General features: G+C 53.6%; 1 protein-coding gene across 5 annotated transcripts; it reads left to right on the forward strand.

Annotated features, from left to right (window-relative positions):
* VPS37C (VPS37C subunit of ESCRT-I) lies at nucleotides 1-27,332 on the forward strand. 5 transcript variants are annotated; one of them, XM_045855205.1, is made up of 5 exons: nucleotides 1-278; nucleotides 22,562-22,660; nucleotides 23,228-23,399; nucleotides 24,239-24,321; nucleotides 25,062-27,332. In XM_045855205.1, the coding sequence occupies exons 2-5, from the start codon at nucleotides 22,568-22,570 to the stop codon at nucleotides 25,800-25,802; spliced, it is 1,089 nt and encodes a 362-aa protein (XP_045711161.1). In that variant the 5' UTR covers nucleotides 1-278; nucleotides 22,562-22,567; the 3' UTR covers nucleotides 25,803-27,332. The 5 variants fall into 5 exon arrangements, with proteins under 5 accessions (XP_045711161.1, XP_045711165.1, XP_045711163.1 ...); XM_045855209.1 differs by lacking the exon at nucleotides 1-278 and adding an exon at nucleotides 1,230-2,027; XM_045855207.1 differs by lacking the exon at nucleotides 1-278 and adding an exon at nucleotides 2,064-2,795.
* Nucleotides 27,333-27,683: the final 351 nt, after the last annotated feature.

Below are 27,683 nucleotides of genomic sequence, written 5' to 3' on the forward strand. Positions count from 1 at the left end.
GCGTCCGCCGTCCTGGCGGGGTCTCGTGGGCCTTCCCGTGGGTGTGGCCCCTCGTGCCCGAGAGTGTGTCTGATGAGGAGGGCCGGTGTCGTGACTCAGAGGAACGTGAGGTGCCCAACGCGGTAGAGGGACGAGCGGTGTGGGCCCCGCTCCCAGACCCGGACGTTGGAGGGGAGCCACATCCGGCAGGAGTAGGAGGGCCTTGCGGACCCCGGAAGTGTGGGCGTGGGCTGTGGTTTAACCCGCGGCAGCTGTGGCAGCGGCGGCGGCCCGGGCAGGTGAGCGAGACCCGGGGAGGGGCAAGGACGGGGACGGGGGTGGCGCTGCCATGGCCGCCGGCGCGCCCCCTCCTTCCCGCCTCATTCTGGTGGAGGCCGGTGATTGGGCACGAGGGGCGCGTGACTGCCACCGAGGTCTGGTTCCCCTGCCCCTCGCAGTGGGAGGGAGGCAGTGAGGGGAGGGCGCGAGGCGCAGCCGGGGCTAACCCCGCAGGTCGCGCCTCCAGCCCCGCCCCTCTCACCCCCGCGCTTCACCCTCCACTCCCTGTTTGAGCATTTTGCTGGTCACCGTTCTGGTGACGTTAGAGCCAGTTTGCCCATTGTACAGATGGGGAAGCAGGCCCAAGAGTGCAGTCGAACCGGAAGAGGACTCGGGAGGTGGTGGCCCCGCGGGGTCGGAGGGTCGCTCTGGTCTTTGTCTCCTGGACTTGTGCCCATTCTCCAGGGCACTGACAGCATGGGCTTGAAGCCTGGACTCTGTTCTTACACTTTTTTCTGCACCCAGCCTTGGACTGCCCAGCATCACCGACAAATTCTAATCCCTGGACTTGCTGGGGACCGAGGGCATTGGTGTCTTTGTCCAGCATGGGCCTGGTACTTCCTGGGTACAAAGGGCAGTGTGTGTGTGTGTGTGTATGTATATATGTATAGGTATACTATAAATGCATAAATAGGCTCCTTGACTTACAACAGGGTTGAGTCCTGATAAACCCATCGTAAATTGAAAATAACTCAGAATGCATTTAATACACCTAACTTTCTGAACGTTGCAGCTTATAGACTAACCTACCTTAAATGAGCTCAGAACACTTAGATGTTAGCCTACAGTTGGGCACAGTCATTGAACACAAAGCCTGTTTTACAGTAACCTGTGAATATGTCATCATTTATTATTGCGTATCACTACTACACCATCATAAAGTCGAAAAATGGGAAGTTGGGACTCTCTGTGTCTCCAGCAGGTCCCTGGTTCCCCTACGTTTCCTCCGCCACAGCCAATGAGGTGCTGATTTCCCACTTTATGAGCGACGGAGGAAGTGACCTGAGGCTATGTTGTGTGTTCCTGGCGGAGTTCATGCTGTGGGTCAGGGTCTCAGCCCCTAAGACAAGGCAGTGCTTTCTCAGCCACGCAGTGTCTGCGCTCACTCATCTAAGTAATGCCCACCTTTAGCTCTGGAAACTTCACCGAGTCACTTCCCTTTGCTTCAGCAGTATCCCAGAGATCCCGTTGCTGACTCAGGCCTTGGCCACCCTGTAGATCGGGCTCCCTGCCTTTTATGCAAGAGTCTTATTTCCTACTGGTTGACCCAGCGATGCTGCCACCTGACTGTCAGGTCTGCAACTGTCAGCCCTTGAGCTGGAGGTGATGGTGACCGAGGGATTTGGGATTGAAAGCTTTTTTTTTTTGGCCGTTGTCCAAAGCTGCAGCCCTGTACAGGACTGTCCGCTGGTTCTGGACGGGAGTGAAGACTTGGGGCAAAATACTGGACACTGAAGTGAGAGTCTTTGTTCTTGTCAGTGGTAGTGCCCAGGAAAGCTTTTTTCCCTATATTATCTCAGAAATGTGGTTTGGTGCCATTGTAAGTTCCATTAGGTAAAACATTTTTATTGCAGATTTATTTCTTCGTCTTGGCAACTACTGGTGGCGGTTTTTTAGGTAGCAGTAACTGATTTCTTGCGTGGCTGCACATGCTCTTGGCACTGTTCAGAGAGCTCTGTGAATGTGCTGAACTCTGAGAACACTGCAAGGTAGGTGCTGATCCCATTTAACAGGAGAAAAGTGAGTTCGAAATATGGTAGATACATTGGCTAGGGTCACCTAGCTGGTAAACAGCTGAGTTGGAATTTTTAACCTGTTACTCTCATTTCAGAGCTAATGTGTACTTGCTGGACCTTAAGAATCATCTGTGATGCTTATTAAAAATCCAGAGCCACACATCTGGAGATTCCTGCTTAGACTGTCTGGTGGGGGTCTCAGGAGTGTGTAATTTTAACATAGACACTGGGCGATTCTTATATGATAAGGAAGGTTTGGGAAGCACATTACCTGAAGAAGTTTGTAGATATGCTGAGCTTGGAAGTGATATTTTTCCTAGGGAATCTTGTTTTCTTTATCCTATTGCCTCGGAATTGGCTAATCTGACCTAAATCCTAAAAGGGCATGGGTGTAACTAGCCACATGAGTCATCTTTGGACACTGTTGGCCAGTACTAGTAGGGTTTTTCCAGGCTGACCTAATCAGGTCTTTGAAGACTTTGTTTTAATCCGATTGAATCTCTGTTGTTTGGAAACGCTCTTAGCTTCTGCCTGGGGTCTGGAGTTTTCAGAAGATTCTGACTTATTCCCAGAAAGTTGTCTGTTATCACAGAGAACTCTGTAACAGCAGTAGTCTCTGAGGCTTTGGGAGTTGTGACGTCATAGTTGCTTCGCAGGTGCTTCTTCCATGGCACTGCTTTCACCACTCACGAGTGTTTCCCTTTCACAAGTCTGTGAAAGACTTGGGCAGACACCAAACAGGTTTGTCGTGATTTGTTTGGGGCTGATGGAGCGGGGCCCCTGGGGCTTAGGATGGGCTGGAGAGGAGAGAGAAGGAGAGACTCACCCAGGTATGATAAACAGATAACCCAGTCAGGTTATTTAACCAGGTCAGGTATGCACAGCATGGAGGACGTATAAGTACCTGTAGTCCCACTGCTAATTTATCTGTTCCCTCTTGAGCAGGATTTTTTAAAAAAGATTTTATTTATTTATTTTTAGAGGGGGAAGGGGGAGAGAGAGAGAGAAACATCAATGTGCGGTTGCTGGGGGCCATGGCCTGCAACCGAGGCATGTGCCCTGACTGGGAATCGAACCTGCGATGCCTGGTTCGTAGCCTGTGCTCAATCCACTGAGCTACGCCAGCCAGGGCTTGAGCAGGATTTCAAGTAGCAAAAGAGTCAAAGTCAACATCATGGTGTTGATTCTCTTTCTGTCCAGTAAATGCTGATTTCCAATTTAACTTCTTTGTAAACAACAAAGAGGATGTATTTTGTGTGATTTGAATTGTTTCAACTGAGACTTGTTTTATGGCCCAGAATGTGGTCAACTTTCATAAATGTCCTGCGAGCACTTGGGAGGAATGTGTTTTCTGTTGCCTGTGAGTGGAGTGTTCTGTAAATGTTACGTCCAGTTGGTTGGTAGTGCTGTTAAAAGTCTTTACTCCTTACTTCTTTTCTTTCTACTTGTTCTATCAGTTATTGAAAGAGGGGCATCGAAACGTAACTATAATTGAGGATTTGTGTATTTCTCCTTGTAGTTTTATCAGTTTTTGCTTCCTGTGCTTTGAATCTCTGTTATTAAGTACATAAACATTTTGGAATGTTATGTCCCTTTGATGAATTGACCTCCTTTATCATGAAATAACCCTTTTAATCTCTCATACTGTGTTTTTGCTCTGCAATGTACTTTGTCTCATTTTAATATAGTCAATTCACATTTAAAAAAATTAGTGTTAGTGGATTAATATCCAGAATATATAAAGAACTACAGCTCAACAACAGAAAAGCAACTTGATTGAAATGGGTAAGGGGCTTGACTAGACATCTCTCCAAAGAAGATATACAGATGGCCAATAAGCACACGAAGACACACAGCATCACTAGTCTCCGGGGAAATGAAACTCAAAATGACAGTGAGGTACCCCTTACCATTTAGGATGGCTGCTATCAAAAACATTAGACGTGTTGGCAAAGCTGTGGGAAAATTGGAACACTTATTTATTGCTGGTGGGAATGTAACCTATGCAGCTGCTGTGAAAAACAGTACGGAATTCCTCAAAAAATTAAGTATAGAATTGCTATATGATCCAGCAGTTCCATTTCTGGGTGCACGTCCTAAAGAGGTATAAGCAGGGCCTCAAACAGATTTGCACATGATGTTCATGGCAGCAGCATTCACAACAGCCAAAGGGTGGAAGCTGCCAGATGAGTGTGTACGTACCTACCATAGACTGTTACTCAGCTCTAAAAAGGAAGGGAGTTTTGACATACACTACAGCATGGATGAAACTTGAAGAAGTAAGTGAAACGAGCCAGCCACTAAAGGAGACTCAGTGCGTGGCTTCTCTTCTGTGGGGTTCCTGAAATAGTGAAATTGATAGAGACAGGAGGGAGAGCCATGGTTTCCAGGCCCTGCGGGCAGGAGGGAAGGGGCGCTGATAGGACAGAGTTTCGGCTGGAGATGATGAAAAAGTTCTGTGGGTGGATAGGGGTGATGGTTGTAGGACAGTGTGAATGCACTTGATGCCCCTCAGCCGTACCCTTAAAAATGCTTAAGGCAGTAAATGTTACGTATGTGTTACCACAATTAAAATAATGGATGGGAATTTTAAAAATTAGTGTTAGCACGATGTATCTCTTTACATACTTTTACTTTTAAACTAGTTGTTAGTGTCTTTGTATTTAACAAGGGTCTTTTGCAGGTAGCATATAGATGGGTTTTGCATTTTGTAAAACCCAATTTTCTAATCTCTGCCTTTTAATTGGGATGTTTAGACCATTTGGATGTAATATGATTATTACTATAGTTGGGTTTAACTCTTTCATCTTGCTATTTTTTTTTCAATCTATTCCATGTTCTTTCTTCTCATTTTCCTTTTTTTCCTAACTGCTTTGGGATGGAGTCACTTTTATGATTACATTTTGTTTTCTTTATTGGTTTATTCACTATAACGCTTTTTTTGTGGTTGCTTTAAGATTCATGGTGTGCACCTTGAACTTGTCGCAGTTCACCGTTACGTGGTATTGTACCACTTCACATGCAGTACAAGAATCTCAGGACTGTGCTTTCATTTACCCCCCTTGGCCTTAATAATGTTATTGTCACAATTTTACTTCTATATTGTTATAAATCCCACAATATGTTGTTGTTATTTTTGCTTTAAACACTCAGTTATTTAGTAAAGAGATGAAAGAGAAAAGACCTTTCATATTTACTTACATGTTTCTCATTTCCGCTGCTCTTCATTCCTCTGCATAAATCCAGGTGTCCAGTTTGTTTCATGGTCCTTCTGATTTGAGGGCTGTATGTAATATTGCTTGTAGCACCCGTCTGTTGGTGATGTGTTCTTTTGTCTTTTGGATGCCTGAGAAAGTCTGCATTTTTTGCATTTGTTTTTGGAAGGTGTTTTCTCTGGGTATAGAATTCTAGATTTATTATTTTTCTTTCAACATTTAAAGAGGCAGTTGCAGTATCTTCTGGCTTGCTTTGCTTCCTGTGAGTAATTTGCTGTCATATTTTTTTTGTTCTGCTCATAATGTATGTTTTTCTCTTCTGGCTGCTTTTCTTTTATCACTGGTTTTAAACACTTTAATTATGTTGTACCTTGGTGTGGGTACATGTTTTTCTTCATGTTTCTTGTGCTTAGGTTAATCGAGGTTTTTGGATCTGTGGGTTTTTAGCTTTTGTGAAATTTTGGAAAATTGTCAGATAGCAATTCTTCAGATGTTCTGTCTGTTCTCATTTCTTTTTCCTTGGTGACCCCAGTTACATGTGTATTCGATGCTTCAGGCGGTTCCGCAGCTCTCTGATGCTCCTCGTGTGTTCCCTAAATATTCTTCTCTTTGTGGTTTGTTTCAGGAAGTTTTATTGCTGTTTCTTCAAGTTCTCTGATCTCTTCTGCCGCATCCAAACTTCTGTTAGTTCCATTTGATATACTTTTTACCTGAGACATTGTAGTTTCCATATCTAGAAGTTTCATTTTGATCTTTTTTACGTTTTCCATGTCTCTACTTAACATGCTCAGTCTTCCCTTTAGCTTCTTGAAGATATGGAATACGGTTGTAATAACCATGTTAAAGCCCTTGCCTGCTAATCCAGTTACCTATATTTCTGAGTCTGTCTTTGTTTTTCCCCCCTCATTAGGGATCATTTTTATTACTTCTTTGCTAATTTTTGACTGCGGGTCAGATGTCGCAGATTTTAATCCTGTTGGGCGTTGATATTTTTGTATTTCTGTGATTATTCTTGGCATTGTTTTGGGATATTTTTAAGTACTTGGAAACAGTTCCATTCTTTAAGTTTTGTTAGCTGGGATCAAAGCAGCCTTTAGACCAGAGTTAATTTTTTGCACTACCAAGGCGATACCCTCTGCAGTGCTTTATTATGTCCTGTGAATCATGAGGTTTCCCTACCCTGGCTGGTGGGGACACAAATCATTTTTGGCTCACTTTGAGGTCTGAAGATTGTTGCCTCTAATGCTGATGATTACTCTCTGTACTCCGCTGGAAAGTGGAGGGGCCCTCTGCAGACTTCTAGAGCTCTCTCTCTGTGCCGCTCTCACCTTCCTGATGTTCTTTCTGCCCTGCAAACTCTGGCTCCTGGAGCGTCTGGACTCCCAGCTTCCTCTCCCCAGCTCGAGGAGACTGCTGGGCTCTGCCTGGGTTCCCCCTGCCTGTGCCAGGGCTTGGAAACTCTCTAGGCAGCAAGTTAGGGCAGTTGGAGGGGCAGTTGTTTGTTTTTCTCTCTCAGGAGTGCCCTGTGCACTGCCTGACTCATTGTCTGAAAACCGCTGTTTCATTTCATTAATTTGTCTGGTTCTCAGTTGTCGGAGGCAGGGGAGTAAGTCTGGTCCCTGTTCCTCTGTTTGCCGAAAGCGAAAGCCCGTCTAGTTAGCAGTCACCGAGTGCCTTGTGTGTGCTAAGCGTGGACTTGGGTGCTGGCATGCAGACATGAGTGAGACATGGGCTGTGCCCTTGGGGGAGCTCACGTTCTTGCTGGGTAGAGATGCTGATTCCTGCGTAGTAAGTGCCGCGTGATACCTACAGAGCACCATGGAGGGCAGGATGAATTAATTCTTTGGGAGGATCCAGGAACACTTCCCAGAGGACCAAACACTTGAAGGATGGGCAGGCATGTTTAAGCTGGAGGAGGCATAGGAAGGAAATTCCAGGAGGAGGGAATGGCCAGGGCAAAGGGAAGGCGGCAGAGCTCAGGACCCCTTGAGGGCAAGGCCCCTATTGTGTTGATCGTTACGCAGATGTGGAACATCTGTCAAGTGACTTGCAAGCCTGCTGTTGGTTCTGGGACTGGCAGGGAGAACAGAAAGAGTGGGGATGGGGTGAGCATCCCGTGGGGGAGTGGAGGGCGATCTGGCTGGAAAGGGAGGCTTGGGGTCAGCTGACCCAGGGCCTTGTATGCAGAGCCAAGGAGCACACGATTTTGAATGTCATTCCGAAGCACTGGGGACTATGGAAGGTTCTAAGCAGGGACACGGGAGTGCTGACTGACCGTGCCCTAGTGATTACTGGGGTGTCGGAGGGGGCGGGGTAGGTTGGAATCAGGAGGGCAGCTCTGGAGAGGCTGGCTCGGAGCAGACATCCTGCATGAGGATGAAAATGAGTCCAGAGCTCAGTGCTGCGTCTGGCATTCCTGCCTCTTTCCTGGTAGATAATGGTCTTCGTGGAGTTTTGCCTGAGCCAGGAGCAGATATAAGGAGCCTGTGGCCTGGTTTCTTGTTTTCTGTGGCTACACTATTGCCCTGAGCCCAGTGGCCAGCCTCTGGTGGGCCCGGAAGTTTTTCGGCTGAGACACCACTGGCAGGGCTCGGGTTCTGTAGCCATCCCACCTTATACTGGCCTGGGGTGACCCCACATCAGTGAGAGCAGTGAGTGTGGCCACCCTGGGCTTTAAACAGAGGCACCTTGGCTGGCTCCCTACAGACTCTTAGATATTTGTCCTGAGTGTGCTTTTGCCTTGACCTTAATCTTAATCCTTCCTAAAGGGACGTTCGAACCTGCTAACTCAGCTTACTCTGTGCAGATTAGTGTGGGGCGGGGGTGGAGGACTGACAGCTGCAGATCGAGACCCTCCCGCGTCCTCTGAACAGCCGGGACAGAGGAGAAACAAACGGAAGTTTGGTGCGAAGCAGCCTGGGATGGATGGTTTTCTCTCCCAGTCAGAGCCGTGGGCCAGAGAAGGGAGAGGCTTTGCCAAGTGGGTGGCTTGTGCTTCACTGTCAGGAAGTTTCAGGAACCGGCTACTCATTAAACGACCTGTTTCTTGGCCATCATCCTGACCGAAGCTGAATGCTATCGATCTGAGTGCCGTCCAGCCACCGGAGTCCTGTCGCTCTGTTGGCTGATGCCTCCCCGGAGGGCTCTCAGGTTCTTTCTCTTCAGCACCCACGTGGGAAGTGCTTGAGTTGCAGAGGTAGGAGTGGGCTGAGAGCAGGAGCTCAGTCACGGCGGTGCAGATCCCGCCCGTTCACTTCATTCTCACGGACACCCTTCCCTGCAGAAGAAACCCAGGGATGGAGAGCTTCCGTGACCTGCCCCAGCTCCCCAGCCAGTAGGGACTGAGAGCGCAGGGCTGTCTGCATTCCAGACTCTGAGCCTGCAGTCGCTGGGCTGCCCCTGCAGGGCGGAGGTGGATAGGAGGGAGGGGCTGCTCCTGGTGCCACTGGGAGGTTTGGGGCTCTAGGGCCCCGTGCACCTGGCCCGGGAGTTTGGCCTTATCCTGAGGGATGGTGAAGGAGTGTAGGTACCACACTGGTACTTGTTGAGGACGGTTATTCTGGGTTCTGAACATCAGGAGTCCCCGTGCTTGAGGAGTGTTGTTGAAAGATAGGAGCAGTAACCACCACTGATTAAGTTTGTACCTGGAGCTGGGCACTGTGTTTCGTGGACATGGACTTGACCGAGGCGAGCGGCAGTGCAGTGGTGAAGCGTGTGGGCTCCAAAGCCAGGCTGCCTTGGGTGAAATTCAGGCTCTGCAACGTCCCTTTGGCTCAGTTTTCTTGTCCGTCAAATGAGGAAAACCAAGGCATATACAGTGGCGAAGGCCCATTGTGAGGGTCACAGGAACCACTAGGTAGAGAGTGTCCAGAACAGCGCTCTGTGCGTGGTAAGTGCTGTGCACATGAGCTCTGGTCACGGCCATCTTTGCTGTTTCACTGGTGGGGCCCAGAGGTTTGGGCAGGGGCGCAGTGGTAGGTGGTGAGGCCTGGCTCCACCCCTGCCCTCCAGGAGTCAGCCCCCGGCATGCCGCCCTGCCTCTGCTGTCTGCCTTCCCTCTGCCTCCTCGTCCTCTCTCCTGCACCTTCTCGGTCCTGAAAGTGCCTGCCCACCCTCCAGGTGTCAGCTCACCTGTGCTGCTTTCCTTGCTCCTCCTCCCTAGATTTCATCCTGCCCCACCCATGCTCTGTGAGTACCAGGTAGTGTTTCCTCACTCTGCCCTTTGGGTGGGTGAGACATCACAGCTGAAAGGGAGTAGAGCAGGGGTGGGGGGAGGGGGGCTGGGACAGCAGCCAGGATGGGAGGAGGGCTGGGATCAGCAGAGGTGAGGGGTTAGGAGAGTGGTTTTCAAACCGTATCTGGGGAGGTGCCTGGGGAGGAGCCCTCTTGAGGCCTAGGGGTCATAGGGCTCTCCCTCTACCCCTTTGCCCAGAGGATGGCCTCTGATTTGTTCTGCGCACTGAGGGTTTCGGATTAATGGGTAATGTTTGAAAAAAGCCAAAAATGTCCTCCTTTAGAAAAAAAGTTGAGCCCTGGCCGATGGCTCAGTTGGTTGGAGCATTGCCCCGTACGCCAAAGAGGTTGCAGGACTGATTCCCGTTTAGGGCATACACTGAGGTTGTGGGTTCTATCCCTGATCAGGGCACATGCCTAGGTTGCAAGTTTGATCCCTGGTCAGAGTGTGTATGGGAGGCAACCAATCTCTCTCACATTGATGTTTCTTTCTCTCTCTCTCTTTCTCTCAAAAAAAAGTTGAAAATTAGAAAAACAGCAGGAGTGGTTACACTGAGTGGGAACAGAGCATGGAGGTGGCATGTCCTGGCACTGTGTCCTGACTGCCCCCACTGAAGGGATAGGTGGGAGGTAAGGGGAGGAGGGAGGGAAGAGGGGACGAGCTTTAGGGAAGGCAGAGGGAGTGGGCAAGAGGGTTTAAAAAAAGTAATCCAGACGGTTGGAAGGAAGAGACCCTGGGAAGATGCATTTGGAGTTTGTGGAAAGACAGGGATGGAGGCACTGAAAACACTGTGACACTGACTGGATAAAACCTGGTGATTGGCCCTCAGAGGTCGGGGGCGGGGCCTGTGCCTCCGGAACAGCCTGGGGGATTGGAAGTGAGAGTCCTGATGGAAACGGAGGTGGAGGTCTGCTGGGAGGAGTATCCAGTTTGGAGAAAAATTAGGCGACGAGAGCGTCCCCCGAGAGCGTCCCCCGTTTGGTATGGTAACGAGGCTCATCAGTCCTGAGTCTTCTCACTTGAGGGCCTGCCTCTGGGAAGGCGGGTCAGCTGGAGTTACTCAGCGGACATCGGACATCGGGAGCATTCTGTTGGTTATGTGAATATTTACGTGCAGATGACACTTTCCTTCGGAAGCCTTGTCCTAAGAGATTGCACAGTGCCCTGGAGATGTATGGGCACGCTTACACGGGGCACCTGTGTTCCCCTGGCTTCCCCCTGGGGCCTGAAGATCCCTCCCAGACGGTGCCTGGAAAGGTTGTCAGGCAGCGTTTTACACAGCGAGGTGTGAGAGGTGTGAGTGCGTGTGAACTAACGCTGCCTAGCACCTGCTTGGTGCTTTTCCTAGCACCTCCAGAGACTCTCGTTTAATTCTCATTAAATCCTTACAGCAACCCGATGATTTTGGTGGGATTAGCCCCATTTTACTAATGAGAAACAATAAGAAAAGCTGAATTTTTTTAAATCCTCACTCGAGGATATGGTTATTGATTTTAGAGAGAAAGGAAGGGGGAGAGAGAGAGAAAAATAAAAAACATCGATGTGAGAGAGAACATCTATCAGTTGCCTCCTGTACGCTCCCTGACCGGGGATTGAACCCACAACCTAAGTATGTGCCCTGACTGGGAATCACCTTGCGGTGTGCAGGACGATGCTCCAACCGACTGAGCTGCCAGGCCAGGGCAGAAAGGCAGAATAATTTGCCCAAGGTTAAGTAGCTAGTAAAGGTCATGCTGGGATTAAATCCAGGGTCATTTGCCTCTAAAGCCCTGACCTCTTTCTACTACCTTTCCTGCTATCTTAACCACTTGGCATCGGGGGTGGGAGGGGTTTCCAGCCCCAACCCCAACTCCAGAAATTCCTTGGAAAGATTGAACACTGAGAAGGCCTCCCTTCTGGGGCGTACATGCCAACCTTTCGGAGCTGCAGGATGGGTGAATTCAGTGGTGTTTTGAGCCATGTGAGACTCGCATGATGTTTGATTTGTTATCGCCTCCTGTGTGAAGTCAGGTGACCCAACAGCCTGATACTTGGCTGTGTGGCTGGAATCATTTTGGAAGAAGAAAAACGGATCGGATCAACCAATGTGTCCTCGTTAGGAAGCAGGATTAGGAAGTTTGCGCCAGCACCTGCAGGTGTTCTTCGACGTGAGGAGTGGGATGGGGCCAGGATTCTAACACCCTGGGATTGAATTGTGCGGGTTGCTATGGTAACAGCTTTCCTATGCTACCATAGGTGGATGTGGGGAATTTGCAAGAAATCCCAAGGCCTTTATAACTCCCCTTGCAGGGTAATTTCAGGCTTGGAAGTAGCTGGCAAGGAAGTGGTGTCTGGTCACAGTGAGGAGGGGACTGGAGCCAGAGACAGCGGCAGCGCTGGCCCAGCCACAGTTCCGTGTTAGAATTCCTTAATGGCAGTCGTTTTGCTCGACTCAGTATTGAGCCCCAGGGGTGTCAGGAGTCGCCCCTAAGATTGCCCCCAAGAAGCAGAATTAGTAATGCCTGTTCAGTGCCCGGGAGCCTGCACAGCCCTGCTCACCGGAGGCACGCAGGCCCCACGTGGCATTATCCCCGGAGTGCCCGTTTGCTAGAGAAGGAAACAGCCCAAGGGACTTGGTCAAGGCCACCCAGCTGAATCGCCGTGCAGCCGAAGCGCAAAGCCAGAGCGTCTGACCCCACATTCTGTGCTTGCTCCCTCTGCATTCTGCGGGGGTGGGGAGAGCGGGCTTTCACTGTTTTGAGGTGGGGGGCACCACAGACCGTCTCCAGGACTGGCGCGCCTTACTCTGATCTGAGCACCTTGCACGTAGAAAATGCTGCGTTTTGCTTTCGTTTTTTTATTCCCCCCACTCCCAAGTTTATTCTTTAAAGGACCTGATATCAGTCCAAGCTGTTTGTTTTTGAGTTTTTGAGCTGAACAATCCTGGCAAAGATCCTCACGGAGCAAGACTGACCGATCCATCAGTACCTTGCTGTCCCCCCGGCCCCATCAAGGACGGATCTGGAAGGCTGCCTGAGTCTGAGCCCTGGCCAGCCTCACGTAGACCTTCTGCAGCCACTTCCCCCTTCCTCCCCAGGGCGAGAAAGGGCACTGCCTCTGGCCTAGGTCCACCCGGGCACAGTGTCCTCTCCTTGGAGCCTCACATCTTCCGCTAGGTCACGCTCCCTGTGTTCGAGGCATGTGAGACTGATTCAGTCAGGATGCAAAGTAATGGGAAGAAGCTGGGATCCAGCGTTGCCAGCAGCAAGGGCCAGAGGCCAGAAGCTTTGTTTTTTCAGTGTGCCGGTTGCAAACGCCCAGGGGCGCAGCTGTGGAATGCAGGGCTCCTGCAGTGTGTCACCTGGCTGTGCTGTCCTGCCCCCTCTCTGCGGAATCCGGAATCCGCTCTCCTGGCAGCTGTCTCTCTTGCAGGGCATGCTGATTTCGGGTTTAAACCACAGGCCGCCCAGTTTTTGACAACTCTGAATTTCCCACTGGAATTTAGAAGTGGGGAGATGGCACACGGATCTAGATTTGGAGCTTCCTTTGGAGACCTGCCCCCCTACCCGCCGGAGGTACGTGAGCCGGGTAGGAGCCCGTGCTTTTCGGAGGGAGACACTCCCTGCCCAGAGGCTTGGCCTCTGATGCACCTGCCTTGTCCTCGTGGGTGCAGGGTTGTGACTTCCGTGATCTCTGGTGGATGTGAAAGCTTCAGAGGAGACAAAACAAAACAAAACAAAAAGGAAAGAGAAAGAAAAGAAACCTTTTCTTCCCCTCTCAGGGCTTGGTATCAAGGGATACATGACGTCATCCCCTCATGACGGAGGGGACGCAGGTTAGCCCCTGCCTTCCCTGTTCACCTTGTTCCCCGGCCGGTCTCCTTTGAGTCGATGGTGTCGGCCCCAAAGCAGGTGTTTTCTTGGCTGTACCTGTGGATGCCATGCTGCCTCCTGCCTCCCTCAGCAGCCTTCTCCTCCCAGCCACGGCTCCCACCAGGGCCCTGCTGTCTGCGCTCCACCCTCGGGCTCCTGTCCCAGTGCGAGCAGCCCCTTCGGTGAGGCCTGGGGGCTGCGCGCACACCCAGCCCTCAGAGCTGTCCACCCCCCCACTTCTTACTCCACTGGCCCCCACCCCTGTTCCGCTCCCTCTCACCACCATCCGCCGTGAACTGTTTCGCTTTCTAAAACGAAACTGAGTTCCTGGAGAATTAGCTTCAGGTTTTGTATTTTAAGGCTGTGTCTGGCATATAGTAAGAACTCAGTAGGTACTTGTTTACACCTCTCTGCCCCCACTTACCCTTCCTCCCTTTCCCTGGGCTCTCACGTGGTACTCGGCATGTAGGGATGAGTAAGCAGTGTGTCCGTCAGTGAAAGCATGGGGAGAGGAGTGAGGTGTGGGAAGTGGGAGAAGCCCTGCTCTCACATCCCCGCGTCCCGGAGGACGCGTGTACCAGCCGGCCGACGGGTTCCGCCCTCCCTGCCCCTGTCCGCGCCTCTGCGGACGTCGTTAGGGGCTCTCTGTGTGCGCCTGGGAGCACAGTGGTGAACACGCCATCTCCTTCCCTTTGTCTTCTCATCACACCCTTCTTTCCTGCCCCCTCCTTCCAAATAGCAGACTCCATCCAGACACTGCCCCACCCCCGAGTACCCAACGTCCTCCTGGGCACCTGGGTAAGTGGAGGGGGGTCCTGGTCAGGCCCGGGTGCCGGGGGTGGGGTGGGGTGAGGTAATTGGGCTTGTCAGGCCCTCCAGACACAAAAGCTTGTGGCCTCTGGGCCCCCAGATGGCTGCTCAGTGACCTCCAGTTCTCTGCATGGTGTGTCCCTGGGGGTTGTGGCCACTTTGAGTGCACGGGTTTGGATTTTTCTGCCACCTTGGGTGACCGGGGGGCAGAACACTGCCAGCAGCAGGGGCCCTGGGCAACATATTGTCCTGGTCCTTTATCCTTTTCCAAATTAAGGACCCAGAGAGGTGTTTGCTGCTTTCGGCCTCCCTGGCGGCTCTGACTTCTGGAAGAAAGGCACTGGTCGCTTGCAGGGGCTGGTGTTGCTCACAGGACAGGCATTTGCCTGCCGGGGTTTGAGATGTTGTCAGTGGGCCAGCGTGGGGGAGCTGGCGGGGGCTGGGGGCGGGGGCCAGCGGCCTGGGGCTTTGGGACCTGCAATCTTGTTATCTTCAGCTATCCTCCTGACTCCCCTGTGGGGGGTGAGGGACTGTGGAGCAGGTAGGCAAAGGCGCTTGTGAAATTTAAATACCAAATGGCTTGTCAGACCTTTTGTAATACTTGGCAGTACTTTCACCATTTCTCTCTGAGCGTCCTTTCCTCCCTGAAATAGAGGCAATTAAGCCTCGTGTTCACTCCACGTACTAGGGTGGTTATGTAGGTCAGCGGTTTTCAGCTGGTGGGCTGCCGGAGGCACTCTGCTGTGCCCCCCGTGTCTTTAAAACGTGCAGTACCTGGCCCTGGCCAGGGAGCTCAGTTGGTTACAGCATCGCCCTGAGACACCAAGGTTGAAAGTTCATTCCCTGGTCAGGGCACATACAAGAAGCAACCAATGAGTGTATAAATAAGTGGACAACAAATCGATGTCCCTTTCTCTGTGTCTGCAAAACAAAACAAAACAAAACATGCAGTACCTGACTGTTTAGTCAGTGGCCCTGACCTCTTTTCCCCTTAGATTGTCAAATAAAAAATGTCAACAGCCAACACAACAATGGCCATCTGGTGTGAATGAATCAAAGTTACACCTATTTTTTGGTCAGAATGGCAGAAAGTATATTTTTGGAGGGTGCTGCAGAATTCTAGTAATTAGTTTCTGTGTGCCACGAGATGACAGAGGTTGAAAATCACTGATGTAACTTAATGGGAGAGGTTACAAGGGGCTTTGATCTCAGAAGAAAGGGGCCCCGTGACCATCAGGGATCGTTTAGCCATTTTATAGGTAGGGAGAAGGAGTCCCTAGAAAATGTTGGCATCTTTGGGTGCGGGGTCCTGTGCACCTCCCCTGCCAGCAGTGACCTGAGAGGTGCCGTGAGGGGGGCGACTGGCTGGTGGGGCCCAGCAGAAGGGGCAGCAGGCCAGGGGCAGGGCTCCTAGGTCTGGGGCCCCCTCCTTTGTCACCACAGGCAAGTGGCGTGCCACTCTGCCTTAGTTTCCACACCTGTAAATGTGGGGGTGTTCGTCTTTGCCAGTCAGGGAGTGCCAGAGATAGCCCTCACAGATAGGAGCCAGAACCTGTCCCTTTCATCTCCGGGGTGCCACACCCCTGGAGCTGGGATGTCAGGTTTCCCGCGCAGAATGGAATCCTCGTCCCCAGCGAGGGGGCACGTGCTGGGGCTGGTGCCGGGCAGAGGGTGGTCTGATCAGGACAGCAGTGTGTTTCACTCACGGCCCGCTCCGGGGAGAATTGTCACCGTCTGAAAGACAGCGTGACTCTGTGGATCGGCAGGTGAATGTTAGAGGACTTTGGCCACGGGGAGTTCAAGGCAGTCAAACAGAGCCGGGAGGGGTGCGTTAGATCCCAGAGAAGGGTGATCATTTGGATGGTGGTCGGAGGGCCCCGGACCTAAGGGGGCTGTGTGTCATGGTACAGTGGGCTGCATGCGTCAGCGCACCCCTGAGTGATCAATCCAGGGTACTCACTTGTTCCTCGATTTCTTGATCGGCCACCATTCTTTACCTAACACAGGAAAGTCTTTCTTGCTTAATACAGAGTATGGGAGAAGTAGGTTTGTAGTTGTATTTGAAAAAGAGTTTATCCCTGTGTTATTATTCATTAGAGTGTTAAAACTCTAAACCTGCTTTTGCCCACCCCTGTAATTACAGTCACTTACTACCAAACTTTGGTGACAAGTTACGTCCTTGGTGCTGCTGCTGCTCCTGTCCCTGTCCCTTCCCAAAGCAGCAGCAGGAGCCTCACACAAGTTTTAGCAACATCAGGCCCTGCTCTGGGCCACCTGGGACTTTTAAGCCCAGCAGAGAGGACGTGGGAACTTTGCTTTCACAGACTCATCCACCAAATGCCATGTTCACTTACAAGTTCAAGAAGGGTGGACGTACACACTAGATCCCCAGAGGTGTCAGTGGTACCCTTTTGTCAGCCCCAGTGGGAAAACAATTCAGGATGCTGTGAAATAGTCAAATGTTTTACAGAGATTTTGTTTTGATGACTTTACTGTGATTAAAGCATATCCCTTTCTTGGTGGCTGGTGGGAACCAGCCAGTGGGCTGTAGGCTGGGTCCTCGTCAGTCAGTGTCTCCTCTCAGGCAAGGTCTGGTGCCTGCCTGGTCCACCCACACAAGCCGGACCAGGGGCACTGAAGGGAAGGGCACTTGAGGTCCCGGCAGAGACTGACTCTGAGCCCCTGCACTCCCGTCCCGCCTCTGAGGGAGGGGTTGACAGAGCCCTTCCACTCCCGGTCTTTGCTTTTCCTCTGTCAGATGAGGTCAGGCCCACCAGACGAGGCCAGGAGCCACTAGCATCCCCTCAGGTACAGGAGGAAAGTAAGATCATAGATGCAAAGCTAGTTTGGCCTGGGTGGCTTCATTATTATAACATCATTGAAAATTAAATTAGGACCTCCACTCAAGACGGAGACATAGGTAGACATGGCTTGCCTCCTTGCGCAACCACAGAAAGAATTGCAGCCAGATCTCAAAACTAATAACACACAGAACTGTTAGAAAATCGAGCTGTGTGGAAGTCCAACAACCAAGGGTTTGAAGAAGCCACATTCATCCAGATGGATAGGAGGAGCAGAGTTGCAGAGACGGACGGAGAGGAGGCGGCGGAATGACAGTCCCACATTCACGTGTGGTGGATAAAAATCAGGAGGGATAATTTGGGAGTGCGTGATCCAGCCCCAGGCCAGACTGCACAGCCCAGGGTCCCAGCACCAGGAAGATAAATCCCCATGACTTCTGGCTGTAAAACCCAGGAGGGGTTGGGGTGGCGGAAGGAACTGCTGGATTTTTGCTGCTTGAAGGGCCTGCGGAGATTTAGAACAACATACAGAAACCCACCCACTCTGGGTTTCACCACCAGGGCAGCAGCTGGAAGGTGCCAGTTGCATACGGAGAGTGATTGAAGTGACTGGAAGTGGGGCAAGTGCTGGGCAAACCTCCAGAAACCAGGCAGCAGCACTGCCCCCTCTCCGAGTCCTCCTTCCTCCCCCAACAGAGCCACAAAGTGGTGAAGTGAAGCGGGTTGCCCCGCTGGCACTTACCTGAGGCTCTGCCCCACACAATTTACAGGTGCCTTTTCTATAATAGGCCACTCTACTGAGACAGGGACTCAGAGCAGTCCTACCTAATAATGCAGAGAAACAAACACAGGGAGGCTGCCAAACTAATTAGACAAAGAAATATGGTCCAAAGGAAAGAACAGAACAAAACCCCAGAAAAAGAACTAAACAAAACAGAGATAGCCAGACTATCAGATGCAGAGTTCAAAACACTGGTGATCAGGATGCTCAGAGAACTCACTCAGTACAGCAGCAATATAAAGGAAGAAATGAAGGATACGCTAAGTGAAATAAAGAAAAATCCACAGGGAACCAATAGTGAAGGGAAGGAAGCTGGGATTCAAATTAATTTGAAACATAAGGAAGAAAAACATTCAACCAGAATAAAAAGAAGAAACAAGAACTAAGAAAAAAAAAACAAAAAACAAACAAACCAAGGGTAGGCTTAGGAATCTCTGGGATATCTCCACATGTGCCAACAGCCAAATCATAGGAATGCCAGAAGAGGAGGAAGAGCAAGAAATTGAAAACTTACTTGAAAAAATAACGAAGGAAAACTTCCCTAATTTGGCAGAGGTAATAGACACACAAGTCCAGGAAGCACAGAGAGTCCCAAACAAGTTGGACCCAAAGAGGACCACATCAAGACACATCATAATTAAAATGCCAAAGTTTAAAGATAAAGAGGGAATCTTAAAAACAGCAAGAGAAAAGCAGAGGGTTACCTACAAAGGAATGCCCATAGCCTGTCAGCTGATTTCTGAAAATCTTATAGGCAAGAATGGACTGGAAAGAAGTATTCAAAGTAGTGGAAGCGAGGACTTAACATCCAAGATTACTCTATCCAGCAAAGCTATCGTTTAGAATGGAAGGGCAGATAAAGTGCTTTCCAGACAAGGTAAAGTTAAAGTTCACCATCACCAAGCACTTACATGAAGTGTTAAAGGGCCATATCTAAGAAATAGAAGATCAACCATGAACATTAAAAAGGCAACAAATTCACAACTATCAACAAAACCTAAAGAAACACAAAAACAAAAAAAAACCCAAGCAAACAACTAGAACAGGAACAGAATCATAGGTATGGAGGTCATGTGGAGGGTTATCAGCTGGGAGGGGGCAGGGAGAGAATGGGGGGAAAGTACAGGGATTAAGAAGCATAATTTGTAGGAACAAAATGGACAGGGCCGTGTGAAGAACAGCATAGGAAGTGGAGAAGCCAAAGACCTTACATGCATGACCCATGGACATGAACTAAGGGGGGGATTGCTGGAGGTAAAGGGGTACCAGGTGAAGCAGGGCAGGGGGTAAAAATTGGGACAACTGTAATAGCATAATCAATAAAATATACTTAAAAATTAAACTAAGACCCTAGGAGCTCTGGCTCATGTGGCTCAGTTAAAGCATCGTCTTGCATGCCAAAAGGTTGTGGATTGGTTCCCGGTCAGGGCACATACCTGGGCTGTGGGTTCAATTCCCGGTGAGGGTGCATAAGGGGGCGCATGTGGGAGGCAGACAATTGATGATTCTCTCTCTCCTTTCCTCTCAAAAAAAATCAGTAAACATATGTAAAAAATTTTTTAAGAACCCTGGAGATTGTAAAGTTCTGGGTCTGGAGGAGGTGTTAGGGCTCTGGCGTTCCACGGGGACTCCAGGTGAATCTGATGTACGCGGTGACAACCGCCCCGCGTCCCCGCACTGGTGAGGGCACGGCCACTTCCTGGCTCTGTGACTCTGGGCTAGTGCAAGACTCGGTGAGAGAATGCAGGCAGAGCGCAGCTTAGCAGGAGACCTGCCCCAGGACAAGTGCTGGCGGAGGACTCCAACACCACAGAACTTACTTATCCCTGAGGTTTCCACGCGCCCGCCCACCAGAGGAGCCCCGAGCAGAGTAAAGCCGCAATTCCCTAGGACGGGCACCAGCCCCGTCCCCTCAGCCACGCCCCACGGGAGGTGTCATGCCCGGCAGGGACAGCCCTACACAGCAGGCAGCGTAGCCTTGGGCGGCAGACAGCGCATCTTTGGGTCCAGGGACACCTTTCACTGCTACCATTACTGAATTTCCCAGAGTTTGCATCGATGTGGGTTTTAGCTGTTAGTATTCACTGTGTTGGAAACTAAAACTGAGGAAAATTTAAAACACAACTTGCAGGCACACACATTGGCTGCCAGAATGATCGCATGATCACATGCCAGGGACCCTCTGAAAGCTCCCCTGTATGTGAGAAAGGGAGTAAAAAGAAAAAGAATGTTTTGGATCATGAAAGTCATTCTGACCTCTTGGACAGCCTCAGAGGGGCTTGGAGACTGCCCCGGGGTGCTGGGAACACACTTTGAGAGCCACTGGCCCAGAGCTGAGCGGAGGAGAATAAACCCTGGAGGCCGACTGCCTGGGTTTGGTCTCCTGGGCCACACCAGCCGTGCGGTTTAGCCTCTCATACCTTAGTTCCTCGTCTGTGAGACCAGCTGCACCTAGAGCAGAGCCAGCGCTCCAGCAGCCTTGGCCATTACTGGGGCCCTCACAGCCAGCCCCTTCCCTTCAGTGCCCTGTTCGGTGGCAGACCCCTCCCCGGGGTGGAATAGGGCTGGGCACTCTGCTGCGGAGCCTCAGCAAGTGGGGCCATCCTGGAGGCCTTAGGAATAAGTAAGTTCTGAAGTGTTGCAGTCTCTTGCTGGCATTTGTTCTAGTTCAGGCCTCGTGCTGAGCCGGCGCTCCACCTACTGAATCGCGCTGAACCTTGCACTGATCCATTTCACAGATGAGGAGCCTGAGGCTCAGGCAGGTTGCACTTGGGCGGAGTCCGCTGGCTGGTAAGTGGCAGGGCCCGGAACTCGGACTCGGGTGGTCTGACTGACCCCAGGCTCCCGACATGTTTCCAAGTTGTGCAACATGCATCAGAATGCTGCCCTGCTTGTCCTGCTCCTGGCAGGACACTGGGCCTCCGGAGCTCAGCTCCTCCCTGGGTCCCGTGCAGTCTGCTGTCCCCCGCCCCAGCTTTTAGACCACGGGTTCGGGAGCAGTGGGGGGAGGTGTAGACAGGGTGCAGGTTTCAGTTTTGACTCTGCCATCTGCAAGTGGGACAACTGCCACCTCAAAGAATTAGGGATAGCACATGTATTGTAAAACTCATTCTCTGGCACTCAGTATCCAGTAGCCTCCACTGTCACACGACTAGCAAGGAGCCGTCTGCTGTCTTCCTCAGACTCTGGCCCCGGATCGGTTGCATCAGCATTTCCTGGAGAGTCTGCATTCCTGGGCCCCTCCCGGGCTTGCCCGGCAGGTGGGGCTCAGGTGCTCACTGAAGCCTGGCAGTCCTTCCTTGCAAGGTTGGGGGCTCCGTTCCACCCTCAGTAGATACCACCGGACGGACGTGGTGGTGGCTCTGTTTGGGTGGCACGTTATCAGTAGGGTGGCTGCATCCAGGCACATCCGTTTCATTGTGTTTCAGGGGTGTGGTGATCTTTACAAATCGAAGGCAAGGTCCTCCACCGGCAGAAAGACTAGGACCCACGTTGCTGTGGCACTCGTTCCCTTGCTGTGCTCCGGGGCCAAACCCGTACGGTCTCCGAGGTCTGCCTGTGATTTGTCTGAACCGGGGTGTTTCTGAGCGTGGGAAGGGGCACCGTTGATAGCTACGCAGGGAGGTGAGGCATAAAGCAAGACTTTCCTGGAAAATGGGGGGTGGGGTGGTCAATATTTATCAGTTTCTCTTCTCAGCTCTCAGGGCCCTAGGAGGTGCCTCTGTTTCTGTTACAGATGGGGAGACTGGGCCCCAGAGAAGGTTGCTTCTGGCTGTAACCTCGGTGCTCGATTCCAAAACGCCTCCTTGGCCGAGCGGCAGGTTTCGGCTCACTGGAGGCCGGCGCTGGTGTGGGGTTGTGGGGTACTTCAGATTTCCTGTAGTGTCAGAATCTGCAGAAAACTAGCAACCTTTGTAGGGGTAAAACCAACAGTAATGCTATAAACTGCCTCTCTGGGAAAGCCAAAAACAGATAAACAGAGAGGATCCTGTCAGCAGAAAGGAAGTGAGTACTGGGTGTATTTATGTGCATGCTTTCTCTTCTTGGTCCCTGGGGTCCGGCCGTGACCCCTTGTCATACAGACAATCTGTCAGTGTCCCTCCGGGCAGAATGGCAGAGGGAAGGGACTGCCGAAACTAGCTCTTTGTCAGAGCGGGCATTCTATTCAGGTCGGTCCATTTCTTTTCCTCCTGATTGCCTTGGAAGCCAGTTTGACACCTTTTTTCCCCTGTGGTGATGAGGACGGGGACGGGAATGTGACAGTCCGGTTTTGTGGCATGTGGGGAGGATGGCAGCTGCAGAGAACACCGAGGGGACCCAAGGCTGTCAGTGGCCTAAATATAACCCGCAGCGGCCTTGAGCCTGCGATGTGGAAGCCCGGGGCCTGTGTGTGTGAGGGTTGGGTCTATTTCTGGCTCAGACAGAAATAGCCACCTCCCGGAGTGGCCGCTGTCATCAGGGCTCGCAGGCCACCATGGGCCAGTCTCCGCTCTGTCCCCGGCTGCCTGGCTCTCTCCTCCTGCCCTTTCCATCTGCTCCTTGGGCAGCTTCCTCCGTGTTCTCCCCCTGGCTGCCGAGTGCTTCCACATGCCCTGCTGTCCGTGGTTGGACAGCTCCTTGGTCTCTGGGGAGAGGGGCAGGCAGGGTGGCAGGGACACACTAAATGGGACCCTTACCCCTCCTTGAGCCGCCGCCCCCCCGAGGGTGGAAGCATCCTCACAAAACTCTCCGCTTTCACAGATAATACAGATGGGCCCAGGGGTCTCTTCCCCACGAGCTTCTCTTCCTCACACCAGAATCACTCTGTGTTTACAGGGCAAGATGGAGACCCTGAAAGACAAGACCCTGGAGGAGCTGGAGGCAATGCAGAATGACCCGGAAGCCATTGATCGGCTGGCCCAGGAGTCCCCCGAGGTAGAGGCAGGCTGTCATGGGGCCCAAGAAGGAAGGGCCTATGGGTGGGACTGAGGCACTTAAGGAGTTTGGGTCAAGTTCATCTCCCTTTCCTGTGGCCTTCCCCATAGCTGGGACCCACAGAGATGCCCCTGAGGTGTCAACCCAGTTCCCCGGCCCTTTGGGGGCCCTAGGGGGCAGTGCTAGGGAGTCTGGGCCCTCACTCGAACCCCCACACCCCAGCAGTTCCGCACTGTTGCAGCCTGAGTCTGGAGGCGGTTTCTAGAAGCCCTGGTACCGTTTCGTAGCTGCCTTTCCCCGGGGCCTGTGGCCCTGCACCTCCAGGAGGAGGCGTTCTCGGGCTGGGGTGTGGGCCCATCCGATTGATCCCGTTTGCAGTCACTCCGTGGGGTGCCTGGTCAGAGTGCTTGCTCAGGGTTTGAACCCAGGTCCATCTGACTCTAACTGAGGGCTCAGTGTTGTGGTTGCCCACGGTGGGCAGTGAGTCCCAGAAGCCCCCGGACCAGCCTGCTGTGCGGTGAGTGGTAGTGGTTGGTGATTCTTACGGTCAAGCGTCCTGTTCTTTAGGTCCAGGACCTACAGCTGGAACGGGAGATGGCGCTGGCCACCAACCGGAGCCTGGCTGAGCAGAACCTGGAGTTCCAAGGTCCCTTGGAGATCAGCCGCTCAAACCTCTCGGACAAGTACCAGGAGCTCCGGAAGCTTGTGGAGCGGTGCCAGGAGCAGAAGGCAAAGCTGGGTAGGGGCGGCCGGACCCCGGGAGGGTGCCCTGGGGGGCTCTGTTAACTCGGGGGCTGCTCAAGGTTGGACTGGGAGAGCTGCTGGAGTGGCATGGAAGGCCCTCACTGGTGTGGCTCAGTGGATCGGGTGTCATTCCACAGACCCACAGGTCGCTGGTTCGATCCCAGTCAGGGCACATGCCTGGGTCATAGGCCAGGTCCCCAGTTGGGGTGCATGGGAGAGGCAGCTGATTGATGTTTCTCTCGCACATCAGTGTTTCTCTCCCTCTCTCCCTCCTTTCCCTTTGCTCTAAAAATAAAGAAGTAAAATCTTTAAAAAAAATAGCATAGAAGAATAGATGCCCTCTCCCTCGCCCAGAATGGGAGAGGGCCAGCAGTTACTGCAGCTCACCATGCCCCAGCCCTGTGCTAAGAAGCGCTTTGCGTGCATTTTTGTCTTTACGGCCATAGAAGGGTGGGTGAGGAGAAGGAGGCTCAGGGATCCCAGAGTGTGGCCAGGGTCGCACAGCCAGCTAGCAGTGGAGCTGGGATTCGAGCCCACAGAGCCTGCGCCCTGCACTGCCTCTGTGGAGGCGGCCAGGGCTGTCAGGGTGTGACAGCGGGGAAGCGCGGTGCCCTGTGGGGCCCCGAACAGGGCTGGGCGTGGGAGGCTGGTTAGCGAAGGCCTGGGCTGGGCTCGGCCGAGCTCCTCTCCGCTCAGGAGGGCGGCCCGAGGGAGCCACCACAGGGTAGTGGCTCGGCCTCAGCACACACAGGACACTCTGGGGGCCTTGGCGGGGGCCTTGGCCTCCAACTCTGAATCCTCCTGAACCGTCAGCCTTTCTGCCCTCTGTTCCAGAGAAATTCTCTTCGGCACTGCAGCCAGGGACCTTGCTAGACCTTCTGCAGATCGAGAGCATGAAAATTGAAGAAGAGTCTGAGGTGAGAGGGTCATCAGCACCCCCTCTTCCTCGCGCAGCGTCGGCCCCCAGGGCAGGAGCCCTGTCGTGAGCACCGGGTGTCTGCAGAGGGCGGGACGAGGGCGCCTTAGTAGGTTGCAAAGATGAGTGGCACCCTTTGTCCCAGAGGGGGCCTTTAGGATGCGGAGAACAGGGACCCGGTCTCCCTGGCTGAAGCAGAAATGGGTGACTGATGGCAGGGTCACAGGCAGCTGGCAGGCCTGGATGGAGCGCAGGGCAGCAGGGCCCCCGAGGACTGAGGCCAGGGCCCCAGCCCCTCCGCTTCCCGGGGGCTGCCTGGCCTCTCTGCTTCCTCTGAGCGCCTGTCCCTTCAGCGGTGGCAGGCGGGTGGCTCTCTCCAGTCTTTGTCCTCCATGCTCTGGGCGCAGGAAGCCGCCAGGCCCTCCGAAGCCCTGGGCTGGCCACCCCAGCAACCCAGCAGCCAGTGTTGCTCGCTTATTCAGCACCCACAGGCAGTAGCCATGGGGCCAGGCACAGTGCAGGGGCGGGGACAGCAGTGACTGGGACAGATGGTCCCTGCCCTCCAGCAGCTGGTACTCTGGTGAGGAGGGCAGAGTGAGCTGTGGAGCGTGTGCATATCGGCAGTGAGGAGCCAGAGAGGGCAGCGGAGGTGGGAGGGCCGTGGCTGGTCTGTGACCTGGGGGACCACGGGTGGCCTTGTTCCCAGCAAGCCTCTCTTGTCACCTGACCTATGTCTTCCAGGCCATGGCTGAGAAATTCCTGGAGGGTGAGGTGTCCTTGGAAACATTCCTGGAGAACTTCTCCTCCATGAGGATGCTGTCCCATCTGCGCCGGGTCCGCGTGGAGAAGCTCCAGGATGTGGTGAGGAAGCCCAGAGCTTCCCAGGAGCCAGCCGGTGACGCCCCTCCTCTCCGCCCGCCTCTGCCGTCCCGCCCAGTGCCCCAGGCGACGCCACCCGCGGCCGAAGAGCCGCCGCCCCCACCACTGCCACCGGCTGCGCCCTCAGGAGTGCCTCCCTACTCCTTGCCCTATAGCCCCTCTCCCAGTTTGCCGGTGGGTCCTACTGCCCAAGGCCCGCTCCAGCCGGCCCCCTTCCCGGGGGTGCCCCCGCCCTCCCTTTCCTACGGTGGTCCCTTGGGCCCCCCGTACCCGTCAGCCCAGCCGGGACCCAGGGCTGCTGCGGGCTACTCCTGGTCCCCACAGAGGAGCACGCCACCCCGGCCTGGCTATTCTGTGCCCCCCTCTGGTGCCTCTGGGCCCGGGTACCCCTTGGCGGGGGGCCGGGCTCCCGGTCCTGGTTATCCTCAGCAGCACCCCTACCTCTCGACAGGAGGCAAACCTCCTTACCCAACGCAGCCCCCGCTCCCGGGCTTCCCGGGCCAGCCCCAGCCCTTAGGCCCCCCTCGGCCGCCCTACCCCCCTGGGCCGGCTCCTCCCTACGGGTTTCCGTCACCTCAGGGTCCTGCTTGGCCCGGGTATTAGACGGGGTCCTGGCCCTAGGCCCTTCCCTACTTCCACCTGTACCACACCTTTGGCCCACCTACTGCTGAGATTCAAGGTTAAATTGGAAGTGGAGTCGGCACGCCCCATGGACTTGCGGGGACCTGGCTGGGAGTCTGCGGGCCCCGGTTGTCCCTGTTGTCACGGCACTTACGGGCCTCCCCGGAGAAGGACACGCCTCCCTCCAGTGACGGCCTTAGCCTGTCCGGTGGCAGCCAGGCTGGGAGCGCAGCGCCTCTCTGTGGCTGTCTGCATGAGTGAGCTCTGCCTCCGTGACCGTCTGCTGTGTCTGCGCTCCGGGACACCTGAGCCCCCCAGTGCAGACCCGCCCCGGTGGCATGGCAGCTGGCGGGTCCGCCGGCCCCCGCTCACCCCCCTCCCCTGGGATGTGGCATATTCGACGTGGTGCCTTGCACTAAGGGATGCAGCTTTTTGTGCCTCTGGTCCATTCAAGGATGGCCTGCCCCGACGCACCGTGGCCAGGGCTGGGTCACGGGGCGAGGACGGGGGAAAACGCTTCATGACTTTCAGTCACGTAAAAGCCATAACTGAACTCTGATGAGCTGGTGTCAGAGAAACGTGCTGCATGCTGGTTTGAAGGGCAGCAGCAGGGCCAGCTCGGCGAGAAGATGGGATTGTGAGGGTGGAGCCCGGACCTGGCTCGCTCTGGCTGGAAAATCTGGGGGCGGCCACTTCCAACCCTCTGGCTGGACGGACGGGAGAAGGTAGCTCCGACCCAGGAGATCGTGGTCACATGGGGGGGGTCACTCAGGAGTGGAGTGCCAGGTCGCCTCCCCAGCCACCCTCTCTTCCTGGGGGGCCGCCCCCGCCCCTCCACTCCTCGAGTGCCTTGAATCTCCTTCGCAGCAGCACCCCCCGTCCCCTTCCTCTGGCTCCCTGGTGTAACTCCCCACCCCCAACATCCCCCCTAGGACAGACATCAAAAGATGCCCTAACAGTCACCTCCCAAATGGTGCTTCCTAAAACACCATCGGTATGTCGGAGTCCGTTTCTCTGCACCTCTCTCGTGTTCAGAATGCAAAGGACGAGGACGGGGACTCGGAGCCACGCGCAGCCCCCAGCACGCTGGGGGGTTTGAGCCCGATCGGCGAGAGACACGACAACAGACCAAAGGGGGCGTGAGGATCAAAGCATTAACTTGGCTGTTGCAGATGGGAACCAGGTCTCAAGGGCAGACCCTGGAGCTGCTACCGGTTAGGGAGTCATATGTGCCTTGAAATGTCCACTACACGAGCACCCGGAGTCTGGCGGCCTGGGGTGCGGGGGGCCAACAAGGAAACTCGACCTTCTGGTGCCTGCCCCCCCCAGCCCGAGTGCCCCCAGTGGGTGCGCAGACGAGACGCTCGAGCCGCGCTGTCGGTCCCTTGCCAACTGTGCTTGCTTCTCATAAGTTATTTATAAAGCGAAATCACTAATGGACTCTGCTGGTTCGAGTGCTCCGGAACTGGGTGAATGACCACTTGTGTGTCGTATAAATGATTGCCACAGTGAGCCGAGGTGTCCTGTGCAGTGCTGTGGCTCCGGTGGGCTGGAGAAGTGGAGGGGCCTGCCTGGGGCCGTGGGGGCGGGCGCTGGTTTCTTCCACCGCCTTCAGGGTCACGCCCTGCTGAAAGCCTCCTTGATTCAAGTCCACAGAGCCCCTCCATCTGGATATCCCGAGCTGCCACCCTCCCCGCCCCCTCACCCCCCCCCCCGCCCCCGGGGGGCCTGGCTCTTAAGTATTTCCCTTCCCCTGCTGCTGTGGTTTTCCATCTGGGGCGTTTCATTCCCACACCTGAGCCTGCACGCTTGCCTCGCCCTCCGTGGAGCGCTTGGACCCTGTGGGGCGCGGCCCTGCCGGGC

Source organism: Phyllostomus hastatus, unplaced genomic scaffold (assembly GCF_019186645.2).
Source record: "Phyllostomus hastatus isolate PE091 unplaced genomic scaffold, TTU_PhHast_1.1 phas_scaffold_11, whole genome shotgun sequence".
NCBI classification, from domain to species: Eukaryota; Metazoa; Chordata; class Mammalia; order Chiroptera; family Phyllostomidae; genus Phyllostomus; species Phyllostomus hastatus.

Coding starts and splice junctions, on each gene's coding strand:
- VPS37C (XM_045855204.1), top strand. CDS start 12,998: ATGGCACACGGATCTAGATTTGGAGCTTCCTTTGGAGACCTGCCCCCC. Junction 13,058..22,561: donor TGCCCCCCTACCCGCCGGAG/GTACGTGAGCCG, acceptor CTGTGTTTACAG/GGCAAGATGGAGACCCTGAA. Junction 24,322..25,061: donor AAATTGAAGAAGAGTCTGAG/GTGAGAGGGTCA, acceptor TATGTCTTCCAG/GCCATGGCTGAGAAATTCCT.